This window comes from Choloepus didactylus, chromosome 5 (genome assembly GCF_015220235.1).
Source record: "Choloepus didactylus isolate mChoDid1 chromosome 5, mChoDid1.pri, whole genome shotgun sequence".
NCBI classification, from domain to species: Eukaryota; Metazoa; Chordata; class Mammalia; order Pilosa; family Megalonychidae; genus Choloepus; species Choloepus didactylus.
Window position 1 is genome coordinate 148781465 of NC_051311.1, and position 13229 is coordinate 148794693.

General features: G+C 39.1%; 1 protein-coding gene across 5 annotated transcripts in view; it reads right to left on the reverse strand.

Moving 5' to 3' along the window:
- The window catches only part of VPS41 (VPS41 subunit of HOPS complex), a 194022-nt gene that overhangs the window by 18181 nt on the left and 162612 nt on the right, over nt 1-13229 (reverse strand). For all 5 annotated transcript variants that reach the window (XM_037837118.1, XM_037837116.1, XM_037837117.1 and 2 more), the window contains 3 exons: nt 9438-9492; nt 7321-7461; nt 5882-6018 (listed from right to left, as the gene is read on the reverse strand). In XM_037837118.1, coding sequence (XP_037693046.1) covers nt 5882-6018; nt 7321-7461; nt 9438-9492 — 333 coding nt within the window. The remainder of the gene's footprint in view (nt 1-5881; nt 6019-7320; nt 7462-9437; nt 9493-13229) is intronic.

Sequence of the window (13229 nt, forward strand, 5' to 3'; positions counted from 1 at the left end):
TCTTTCTTTTTCTTTTTTTCTCCCAGAGATGTTACCTATCTGAAAAATTAAGAACTTACTAATAAATTAAAATAGCAGATTTCTTAGGGATCACTTGTGGTTGTGAGAACTAATACAGTCCTGAGTGAAAAGATATGAGCTTTAGTCAGAGGATCTCGGATCCAAACCCAGCTCATCACCTTCCTAGACGGACAAATCATTTACCTTTTGATTTAGTCTCCTCATCTGCAAAAAGGGGACAACAGTTCCTAAAGGACTCCTTTGACGATGAAATGATTGTCAAACAAGACTCTCACAAGAGAATTGTTTCAGAACAAAGGTGCAGTAATCCTTAAGGGTAAAAAAGTCTCCAACAATAAAAATGTAAGGATGGATATAAATGATGAATTTATAGCATAAATATAATTTAGAAATTGTGGCCAGTAAAAATTGAAAAAATTGACAATTGTTAAAATTATAAAAATGATAAAAATTGAAATATCATTTACACTGCATTTTTTATAAATAACTTATATCAAATCAAATGATATCTGTCCTTGAAATCAGATCTAAAATCAAAAGAAGTTTTTTTTAATCTCACTGACTTCATGAGGCTTTAAAAATTTGTTTAGTAATCATGCTAACAGTGCAACAAAGTGTAAAAACATATAATAAAACAAAAAAATCAAAATTGAAAATGTGACTGACTATCCTATTTCCTTAACATCATAGACATCTAACCAGAAGAGTTGCTCATTTTGAGTTTCTTTTCCAAAACTTCCTCTACACTCTTTTGAATTAACAATGCCTGATGAGTGATCTTCCGAAGCATCTCCAGCAGATGAATAAGTTTGAAAATGCTGCATACTCTATTGTAAATCTCACTCATAGAGAGAGTGAGATTGTGTTCTGTCAGTGCCCCAGTGGTCCAGGAATGGAATTACATGATTCTGAAGCTTGGAATCAATTTTGCTGAAATTGGTTTCATTGTCAAGGCTGATGATGATCTATGTATTATTGGCTCTTACTACCCCTGGGTGTGCCAGGATATGCTTGAAGTTTCAAGTACAGATTTCTTGAGAAGTCATAGGTGTCTCTAAACAACTCAGAGGTTCAGAGGTTCCCAAGGCATATTAGCAAAATAAGTGCTCTGAGGTCAGTGACAGACCTTCAAAATTTTGACCTGCAGAAATTCCCTCGAATTTTTGGAATTAACAAGGTTGCCAAGATTTTATTTTGCTACCTGAGAACATATGAAAATCATCTATAGTTTTAGAAAACATAAAAAAAAGACTAAACAGGATTATATGAAAACATGTTTGCAAAAATCTTCTGGAAGCTGCAAAGTACTCTAAACACATATTTAAGTTATTATTACAGTGAGCCCTAATTATCTGCCTAGAGAAAAAAACTAAGTAAGAAAACAAATACAATGGTCATTATTGAGAAAGAATAGCTTTTTTTCATAGGAAAAAATGCTAAACTTATTTTCTATATGAATAAGAAGGACTCCCTGGAATTTTTTGAACAACCTGCCCTGGTATACCATCCATCCTTCAATGAGATATCAGAGATCTAGTCAAAAGTCCAGGTGTGGCAGTTTTCATAGGCTCTGCCTCTTAGGCATGGTGATGATTGAAAAGGCAAGGCACATTTTTCAACCTTGAGGCCAAGCTTCATGCACCACCGCTGAAGGACAGAAGGGTAATTATTTAGTCACCTCCCAGGGGTAGAGTTGGTCAGAGATGCCTGTGACTTCTCAATAAGTCTATTCTTGAAACTTCAAGCAATCCTGGCACACCAAGGATTGGTAAGAAAAAAATAATACACAAATCATGACCAGGCTTGACACTGAAACCACTTTCAGCAAAGCTAATTCTAAGCTTCAGAATTAGGTAATTCCATTCCTGGACCACTTTACTGTCTCCTTGGGGCACTGCACGGAACACAAGCTCCTTACATCACCTCTTCTATTAACCCATTCCCCTCTTTCCTTCCTTCTTGTACTCTTCTCCCTCTGATAACCTTCCCCCAGGATATCTGCCAACCTTTAAATTCCGCTTTAAAGAGATACACGTGTATCTTTAAGCTTTTTGCAGAACAGGTTCTCTACTTCTTTGCCTTAACTTAATACCATCTCTCTCCCAAGGACCCTATATTCCACAAAGTCCTCCTGTGTGAAGGCTCCTTGTTCTCTCATACCCCAACCTTCAAGAAAAACCTCTCCTCTTTTAAAGTTGTGGTATCCAGTATTTCCACAGTAATCAGTAGACCACTGGGTTCACAGCCCAGTTCACTGAGAATGCTGGTGCCTGGCTTATAGCTTCTCTACAGCCTCCCAATTCCTCAATGTCCATTTGGATGACTCAACCAAGGGTCTAGCCTCACAATTTCTCAACTACATCTACCCCAGTAACCTTTACCTTCCTTCCACTTTTTCAACATGTGCACAATGACTCCATTTGGAAATTTTAATAAAACATCCCCCACCCTAGCCACAACCTCTTGCCCCTCCAGCTCTCTCATTCCTTTATATTCCCCACATCTGCTCTTGAAACCATCATTCTTCTTTCAACTTCTCCCTCTTAACTTTTCCACTGCATCCCCTAACTCTGAACCCAGGTGTTAAGTTCCCTCTTTGTTACATCCGGCTGCTGAGCTTGGTTGGAAAATATTGATCATGGGGAACAGAGTTACTAGGAAATCAGGGTTTTCAAGGTCAATTAGACCTTTGATGCTGATGAGCAATCTTTTATTTGCCCTCAATCAGCTTACTCTCACCTTCTCCTTAGCCCCTATTCTAATTTTTCACCATTCTCTTTATCCTGTCACCCAAGCCCCTCAATGTCAGCAGATGGCTTTGCTTTTAGCCCTGGAGACAACAGAGCCTGCAGGGCAGGAACTTCCGTGATTCTTACACTCTTTGTGCATGTAAGGCTCCGGGGATTTCTGGGATAAGAGTTAACTGCTCCCTCCACTGAGCTCCCATCGTACCCTGCATATAACTTCTATTTCAGCGGAGGCAGCACTACAATTACTACTGCAATCACCTGCTGATATAGCTGCCTCTTCACTCGAAGTGCCTGCCACAGACCAGCACTTATCCCTCAAGACTAGTGTTCCATCAAGTTCCACAGAAATTAAAAGAAATGAAATAAAGGGGAAGGTAAAGGTAGATGCAGACTTGAATTAAATTTAAGTTAGATCCTGAACCAGGAGAAGGAACTGGACTGACATTCTAGGATATTCTCAGTATGGGAAAACCACATGGCCAGGAGAGTGAGCCTGGTGTTGGTAGGGTTACCAAGGTTGACTCAAGTGGTGGATTCTTGCCAAGGAGAAGAGGGACATGAGGTAGGACAGGCAAGGAGGGGTCAACATAAAGCTATATTGCAGAGGTTTGTCTTTTTTCCTCTAGGAGACTGGTTGCTCCAGGGGTGTCTTAGAATATCTCCTGGATATGGAAATAAAATTATATTTTTAAATGTAATTTCAATCAAAAATAGGGAAAATAGTAAGTTTCATGAATATTTTACTATGCAGATTGCTCCAGCCCCTCACGCAGAGCATGGCAAGGTCTCTTGAGGAACAGGGGAGCAGCACAAGGTGGGGGCTGGCAGGGCTGCCTCACATCTCGGTTCATTCCCAGTGTGCTGTGTATGACGGCTGTAGTCCACAAGTGCACAGACAAGTGGATGCAGAGATATCATCAAGTTTTAAATTAAATCCTTGTAAAATGAACAGGTGGCCTGAAAAGGTTCCTAAAAATAAACTGTGAAGTGAAAACAACAACATGGTAAGCATAAGAGGAAAACAAGCACAGCAGAACTGACACGCCTCCTTCCTGCAGTCAATCTCTCCTTCACTCACAGTGTGAAGTAAAAACAATGGCCGCTGCCAGCATGTTCCCTAGCAGATATCAAGTAAGTTAATAAACCCAATAATCATCAAGATAAGGGTGGCATTTAGTGAGTGAGGAAATAACAGTTTTGAAATAGAAACTGGTCTATGGAGTGATCTTTTTGAAAATAGAGGCTTAGAAATGTTCTCATCATTTATGCAATTTTGTTGCTAAAAATGTTTTTATTTGTACCATTTAGATTTGGAATCAAGTTCTTCTAACCTAATTTTTCTCAGTGATTTTCACTGTGTTTTAAACTCTCTTAGAAAATAAAAAATTCAACTAGTTACTACCAGCTGGATCTCTGTAGGGGAACTTTTTCCAGCTCTGATGACAATTAAAACCAAGGGTAGAACTGCGCACACATTAGGGTGGTTGTGGGTGAGCCATCCATGTGGGCCCTGTGACGAAAGGGCCATGTCTGTCTTGTTCACTATGTCTTCCCATGACCCAGCAAGTGCCAATACACATTTGTGGAATGGATGGAAGAATGAATATTGTTTCCTGAAATATGTATCCCAAAGGCCCTAGCATCCCTAGTCTTAAGCTAAACATTCAGTAAATCACAACAAATGCCTGACGAATTAATACAAACAAAATGGAACAAAACAAAAACCAAGGGCTTTAAACTAAATCTTTGAATTGCTATTTTACAAACAGCTAAATCAAGACTTTTTTTTTTTTTAATGAGTAATCAATCTCAATCTCAAAATTAAAAATGCTTCAAAGAGAGCAAAAAGTGCTTGGGGTTCTTTTTAGTACATAAAATAAAAGCAACTTCTCAGTATTATTTCCTCTTAAGTTGACTTTTCTCTTTGTTTATGCTTTAAAATGTACATTATGTCTTTGTAAAGAGGTTATGCACAATTTACAAATAAACACATACCTATACTTGTGATCGGTGCAAACTGTCCCCGGATGACTCACATAACCCAAAGAACTGCCCCAGAACACCAGAGATGATGGCGCCCTGAGCCTCAATTCTCCCCTGGCTTGGAGGACACAGCATCCTCTGCTCACTGCTTTGCCTAATGGCCTCTGCTCCGGTGTGGAATGTGTTCTCCCGTGCCCCACCTTTTCCCTGAGGCGGTCACCCCGAGTTCAGCAGGCAGCCCTCCCTCCACTCTTTACCCTCCCGTGTCATCACTGGCCCCACAAGTCCTCATCATAAAGCTCTTCCCCTTTTGTACCTTGGTAACAACCCCACACCTTATCTTTTTGCTTTACCCGTGGAAATCTTTGTGTTTCCTGCCAGGAAGGTAATTTTATCCATATAATAAAGAAACTCATTTTCAAATAAAATAGAGAAAGTACAGTCTAATTTTAAGGGAAATATGTTTTAAATAGTTTTACATAGTTTCAGGTCCTATACAAGCTACCAGCATACCAAAAATAGTAATTGTAAGAATTCGTTTAAGGAAAAGATAAGGATGCTTTGTAATTTGTCCGTTAATTATTTATATGAAAATAATGGGTTGCATTACTCTTAACACAAATTCTGAATTGAATCTCCATTCCTTCCTTAATACAATAATAAGGTTGTACTAGTCTAGAAAACAGATCTAAGGTTAAATGAAATCTTAAAGCTTAACATGTTCCTGGCAATGGATTACTGAGTAGCGTCAAGGAAAATTATTAAATTATTTGAGAAACATTTTTTTAATTTCACCAAATGGACACAATACTCATTCTCTTAAAAATGTTTAGGTTGCCCTACTAACAACCACCAAACCACTTCCAAACCCTCCTCAATTCCATGATACATGTACCACACGAATAAGATGTAAGAATACCTGCTCAGCAAGAAGGGAAAATCTGGGGATAAGTAAAGAATCAGATAGCTTTCTCTATTTGAATAGCTTTCTAAATATTTTAGCCTAAATACACTTTAATTATCAAATTTAAAGTATTTGACTAGTAACTAAAATAAATCCTAGAAATGTTTATCCAGTAGTCAGTTAATTCACTCAACATGCTCACTGTCCAAGAAAGGATACTTACTTGCAAATTGTAGTCTTGCAGAATTTTAACCAAGGAATCTCTCAAGTTGGGAATCTCCATTCCTTCCTTAATACGATGAATCAGTAGAATTGGGTCAACGTGTGTGCCAATGTTGTTTAACAAGCCAGTAATAAATGCTATAAAAATATCATATAAAACAATTAACATACGAGCTGTGTACAATTTTTGGAAAAAAATTATTTCCTTCAAATCTTCAAATTAAGTGTTAAAAACCATTTGAGTTTCCCAATTCTCAAGAACTAATCTTCCTTTACTTTCCCTTTTCTTACACCATAAAGGAGAAGCTGAATGACAAGAGTTTAAAAACAGGTGGAGAGCAAATGATTACTTATCTTCAGGTGGTGGTGGGGTAACAATTATTTATTGAGAATTTACTACGGGTCAGCTGTTATACACATTTCTCCAGTAGTTTGCAAGGTAGGAATATTATTGTCCTCCTTTTATAGAAAAGGGAAACGAGTGGTTAACTAATTTATTCAGTCACACAGCTAGCTAGTAATGAACCCAAATTCACACCATGAGACTCCGAAGTTCATGATGTTTTCCATTACACCCACTTTACCTCCTTTAACATCCTTAAAATACTACCTTCTCAAGCTACATTAGATAGCCAGATAAAGATGTGTGGTCATGTAAATATCTTAATATGAAATTGACTTTACTAATGCTATTTTCATGTTCTTCTTACTAAAAAAGACAATCATAAAGCAGTTTCTAGAACTTGCAAATCTCAAAAGAGATAAACCTTCCTACCAAAAAAAAAAAGGAGGGCGGGATTTTAAACCACTGATGGTTTCTGAATTGCTTCTATATCTTCAAAAGAGGACTTCAGTTACTGTTGGGATGCCTGCTTTGATTTGTTTTCTTTTCAAAATGGAAGACCCAATGCAAATGATCAAGCTGAGGGCCAGCTAAGAACAAAACAAGACTCCCGACACTACACTAATAGAACGGTGCCCAGAGCATTACTGGGCAGGAAAAAGAGACTAAATACTATAACAGCAAACATCCAAATACGGTCAACATCCAGTAACAGTTAAATGTTCCCCAAAAAGAGACTGGTAAGGCTAAATGCCTTCAAAATAAATGTCCCCTGTGTAAAAACTAAAACAAACCACACAAAACCAAGATGACATTTATTCCGTTTGGCTGTGTAGGTAAAAAGAAACTTCATGGGGATACAGTTAGTATTATCAGGTTAAAGACTTGTTCTTTATCATGCTCAGGTAAGGCAAAGAGATGAGACTCCAGGGCTTCTCTGTACAGGAAATCATTACAATGCACCTGCACCCCCCCTTTTTTAATTGTAGATACTTGACTGTATTTTTAACCCAATTTGACTTGGGATAATTCTTACTCTAGACATAACTGGCTACACAGAGAATAAAATTATAGTTGCAGAAGGCTTTTCTGCTTACGTGGTTTGTCAATAGAATATAAAATCAGATCTTCCCAGAGTTCTCCATCATCCTGCTCCTTGGCAAATTCAATTGCTTTATCAACATCATGTAATTCCTCCATGATCATCTTCAGGGCGCTTCGGCTGTTACCCATTCGGCCTAGGTGGGGTGCAGATGTGACAAGGACTTCATTTAGGCTATTTTAATAAACACTTTTTCAAAGAACAAGCATCTCTCAACTTGTTTACACAGTTTGAAAGCTAAGATAAAGCGTATCTTCATACGTGGCATTTGCATTTTCTACCTATAACAAAGCTATGAACCACTATCTCCCATCTACTGGGTGTCTACTTTGTTCTGAGTGCTCAGCTAAGTGCTTCACATGAATTATATCATTTAATTATCGCTATACTCCTAGGAGGTATGTACTATTAATAACCTGTTATACAGGAGAGGCAATTGAAATGTTAGCAACTTGCCCAGATCATACCATTTTAAACTATAGACCTGGAATTTGAACCCAGGTCTGTCAGATTTGTACTTCTTTCTGACAGACCTGTAATTCTTTTGGATATTAATACCTTCATGCTCAGCCACGGTTAAGACTTAGAGATCTGGGAGTCATGCTGCACTTCTGATCACTTTGTGCTGACTGCAAGCTTAATTACCGGAGTATTTGACAACTGTGCTTCTATTTGGTTAATTATCTTTACACACTCTGCTCACTGATAGATTGGCATTTTCTTGTTTTTTTTTTTTTTTTTAACAGATACAATGAGTTTTTAAGACAGCACAAGTAGAAATCCTTACTCAGTGGAGGAACAACTGCATGGCTGTGTGCCATCACGCTTACCCCTGCCCCAGGCCTGCAACAGGGACTGGGAGTGGACCGTGGCATTCTTTCCTGCCAAGTTCATCTTTGGCCTGAGAATCCTTCTCACTATGGGTGGCCAATATCAACTGATAACTGGCTTGTGAGTAAAATGAAATCCCATTTGTTATCCCTTCTAGTATTTTGTTTTTGCTACAAATTATTCCCAGTTTATGTTTTTTTTAAAAAATAATTTTTAAGTGAATATAAGGTTTAATTTTTTTTTTTATAAAATCAGGTTCTTTCTCCCTTTAAGTTTCTTGAATGCATTTTAAAACAATTAGATATGATGAAAAAAAAAATTACTCCACCAGATTTTTTCTTGTATTTGCCTGGAAGAAGTAAATTGATGAGCTGCTTGAGGTTGCAATGAGAACCTCAAGAATATCTCAAGTAACAAACCCAGTGCCCAAAGCACAGGCACTTTCTCCTAAGGGAGGGAGATCCTATAAGTGGACAGTTCTGGGTTTGCTGAGAGCCCCCATGAATCTGCATATGCAGAAATGGGAACAGGAGATCTTCTGGAGACCAAAGGAGCCAGAGAGGCTGAGAGCTGTGTGAGGAGAGGGTGTAAAGTGCAAAACCCGAGTAAGGTAGGGCAGGGAAGTGACGCTGGGGAAATGCCTAATATGGACTCTGCATCAATATGCTGCGGGGTCTGTGATGTGCACATCTGCACAGAGCTTCCTTATAAAATCTTCAGGGAAATCAACACTCCTTTTATGAATGTGGATCATATAGGAGGAATGTGAAAAGATCACAGTTCTGCATCTGGGTGTGCAGAGTACAAAAACTGTTATTACACACATGCAGGTAGGAGCCAGAGGACAAGGGAATAACCGACAGTTAAATTATACTTATAATGTTATCCTTTCCTTTTAGAACTCTGAAATTCAATTCCATTTCCTCCAGTTATGTTAGGATGTGACTTTTTGAAAATAAAGATGATTTTCTACCAATAGGATGGTACTATATGCTGACTAGAATTTCTAGAAAATGAATAACAAACTCACCAATCCACCTACAATTAATTTTGTGTTGTGAACTGTGGATTGATTCAGTTTTGTTTGTGATGGATTGCTACAACAGCACTTATTAAATAATTCTTCCTTCTTCAACATGGTATGAAATCTTCTTTTCCATCTTCTTTTGCACAAAATAGGGTCTAACTGCTGTAATACTTTTAATGTCCATTCCTATACAAGCAATTGTATCACATTGTTACCCTGTTTCTCAGGGACTAAGACAAATAAAAGCTACTTACTTAGAAGATAAACTGTCTCTTCCACAAAATTTCTCTGTTGACAGATCTCAAGAGCCTTCAATGAAAGGAGGGTAAAAATGTTACTATGGGTTACCAAACAAGAACAAATATTAATAGAGTCACTTATATTTATAAGCTTGGAATAATTTTCCAAGCAAACAAAACAGAAGCACACAAAAAACTAAGTCTCCTTAGGTCTTGCTGGAGGCTGTACTTGCTCACCTCTCAGAAGGGGCTTTCGACTCTACACTATTGAACTGACAACAGCCCTGACATGGACTAAAAGCAACTCAGAACACTCCTGAATAAAGGCAGATGGTGAGACACTGACAGAAAGGACCTCTGACACTGAGTGTTCTCTCTTTATCCTACTTGATGCTCTGTTTCCCCCTCCACGAAAGGAGGAACACTGCTTTGTTCACTGTTGCATTTTCCCAGAATTGAACATACCAAAGGCTCAGTAAACATTTGCTGTACAAATAAATAAATTTATTGGGAATATGTCCACTGCCAGCTTACAGGGTTTACAAAGGAACTCTGTTCAAAGATCTGCCAAAAGTGAGAGGGGAAAAAATACATCTCATAATGAAGAAGGATAAAAAAGGAAGAGGTCACATCTATGTAGACAAAGGAGATGACAGAATTTCCTTGGATGTTAAAATACAGATGACAGAATTTCCTTGGATGTTGAAAAAAAAAAAAAAAGATGTGTTATTTGCTTATGAATAATTCAACAGTTGTAAAGGACTGTATATACATTAACTGTATAGTCTTTGCTGGGTACCAGAGGGTAAGGTTGGATAAAGACGCAAAGATGACAATGATCAATGATTCAAATACTGATAACGATGACATGTAAGAGGAGAACAAAGAGAAGGAGAAGGTTTAGGAGAAGGGGAGGCAACATAACTCCCACCTCAGGGAGCTCGGTATATGGGATGGGGGACAGAGATGGGATGACACGTAATCCCACCATCAGGGGAACATGAGAGGGTCATGTGCACTGAGTAGGACACTGAACTCTTGTGAAAAGCTTCTCAGAAGAGGTGACTTCTGACCTGGGTGTTCTGTGCTGCACAGCAGTTCAAAAGGGAGCCCTGGTTCCAGACCCCTCCTACGGAACCTTCCTGCTGCATCACTGTGCTTGTACTGAAGGTGAGAACTGGAGCTTGGCCATGAAGCATCCAGGATCTGGTACTGCCCCCCTGCGCAGCCTCACCTCACACCCTGCTCAGCTCTCCATGGTGTCGCTGCTGCTGGAAATGCTACCCTCGCTCCCACCCCCACGCCTGGCAAATACCCAAGACCAATATTCCCTTGGCTCCCACATCAGCTCAGATCCCAGGCAGGCACTTGCACTGCACCCTGAACACACCCTCACAGCACTTAAGCACAACTGCAATTCTTGACTCCTCTCCTTGTATCTTGAATTCCTGTCTGCCAGGACCAGTCTGCTCCGAGCCCAGAGCCATGTGCAACACCTGGGCCACAAAAGGTGCGCGCTCATTATTTTAAAAATAAATAGGTAGGCAGAAAAGGCTTCAGGAGGAAGACTGCTTACTCAGGGTGGTGATCAACAAACAACCAGAATGGCAAATTTCATGTTATATGATACCTTACCGCAAAAAATTAAAAAACAAAACAAATCAATGAAAAAACAACCAGGTAAGGTTGTTCTAAAGCCAAGAACCAAGGGGAAGAACAGAGCAGCACAAGTTACTTAGCTTTTCTGGCTCAATGATCTGTCTAGGGAAACCACAGCAGGAGATAGTTTTGATTTTTGACTTAAAAGTTTTCTGTAGAATATATATTTTAAATCTGCATCTTTTGTTGGATATTAATGGCTACAGGGGAGAAAACATGTTGAATGGAGTGATCGGTAGTAATATATAATAGTAAATGTAAAAAAAAAACCAAAAACATGAACACTATGTCAGGATTACAATGAAATTAGGATGGTGTTTTAAAGTACACACAACATTTAAATGAGGAGATAAGAATAACTGACGGTCACAATGTGGAGGAAAAACTGTTATTTTGATTAGTCACATCAAGATTAGTTTAAAAACTATGTGGCAGAGATAACTGGTTAATCCCCAGTATCCTTTTCCCACTGCTCCTGTAGTAATAAGATTTTAGGGGCCCAGAATTAAAAAACAAAAACAAAAAACTCCCAGTCTCCCCAGTGGTCGAGGAGCCAAACAATGTTCACCAAAGAGCTGAATCAGAACCCTGGAATGGCAGCTTCTGCAAGCCTTCCTTAAGTGGCGGTGTGTTTCAACCCTTTGCTTTCTTATTTTCAGTCCTTCCGTCCAAACTACTCCTGGAAATATGGATGGCACTATCTTGGGTCATGAGGTCAAGTTCACAGGGTAGGAGCAACAAGAGAAAAGAGCCTGGGCTCTGACCACGAGGCAGGCCACCCCAGTGGGGCCACTCCACCAGGACTTCCACGGGGCAGAGAACTAACCTGCTACTCTGTTCAGGCCACTATAGTCTGGGGATTTTTATCACCCATGTCTGAACCTAATCATAACCAACACTTAGAAAATCCTCATTTGGTTTCATGAAAAGCATGGTTTACCTATCCCTATACATCACCTTGCTAGTTTAGTAATCGCTATAAACAATGGGACTGCCTTAACAATCCTTTACTCTTCTGCAGTGATAACTTTCCCAGATACAGGATCACAAATAAGATGTTATATAGCAAGAGACAGAGCAAAAAAATCAGAGGTCAGAGGACCTGGGATTATTCCAAAAAATAATTACTGACCAATCAACTGAGTGCCTGGATTCGTGCTAGGTGTTGGAGATACAGGTAGACAAACAGCTTGTGATTTAATGAGACTGTGTCATTCATAGGTAAACAGAAAACTGTAATACAGCTGGGTAGGTAGAATGTTTAGAGGAGGACAGAAAGGAAAGAAGGTGTCTATAACTCAGTAGGGGCTGGAGAGGGAAGAGGAGAGTGTTCAAAGAACGTCGTCCAGAAGAAGGTGCTATGTGAGCTGAGACTAAAAGATGAAAAGCTATAGGGAGAAGTTCCAGCACCACCACCCGGGGAGTTCACCTCTTCAAGTCTCTTTTCTAAATTTGTAATGGGGGCATTTGCAAGAAAGTAGTACAATGCTAATTAAGCACTGAGGAAATTAAATTGCCATAAGAATGAAATAACATAACTAAAAAGGGATTTGTAAATGTCAAGTCACAAGCAAATATTAGCTTATCAGCAGGAATAAAACTGAAAATTGCTATACTTATGGTGGTATAGAGAGCACACTAGTGTTCAGGGCATCAAACAACACGGAGGCTCAAGGCTGGACCACTGGAATAAACTCGGGTGGCCATGGGCAAATGAGTTCAAAGGGGCACCCCACTTTGGGCCCCAGTGGGTGGAGAAGGTAGAACTAAGGCTGTGTGGATGAAATGAACGAATAAAGTCACTAAGCCTCTTTTTCAAAAGAAGCGTGATGAATTAACTGGAAAAAGCACTAGACCAGCATACAAGTCAACAGATTTCATTTTGCTCTCTGGTCTCGACTACCAACCAGTTCTATAAAATGGGAGTTTGATTCAATGTATTTAAGGAACTTTCTGGTATTAATATTCTATAATCCTTTAAAACAAGTGTAGAAAGTGAGGCCAAGAGTCTATGCAATGGGGAATTACTCAAAAGTTTTCGATATAAAGGAAGATTACTTAATATACTGTATAGGTCCCTTTAGGAGGTTCTTGGGGCAGTTGAGGTGTATGTTAAGGAGGGGCAGGATTGAAGGAAAAACATAAAGA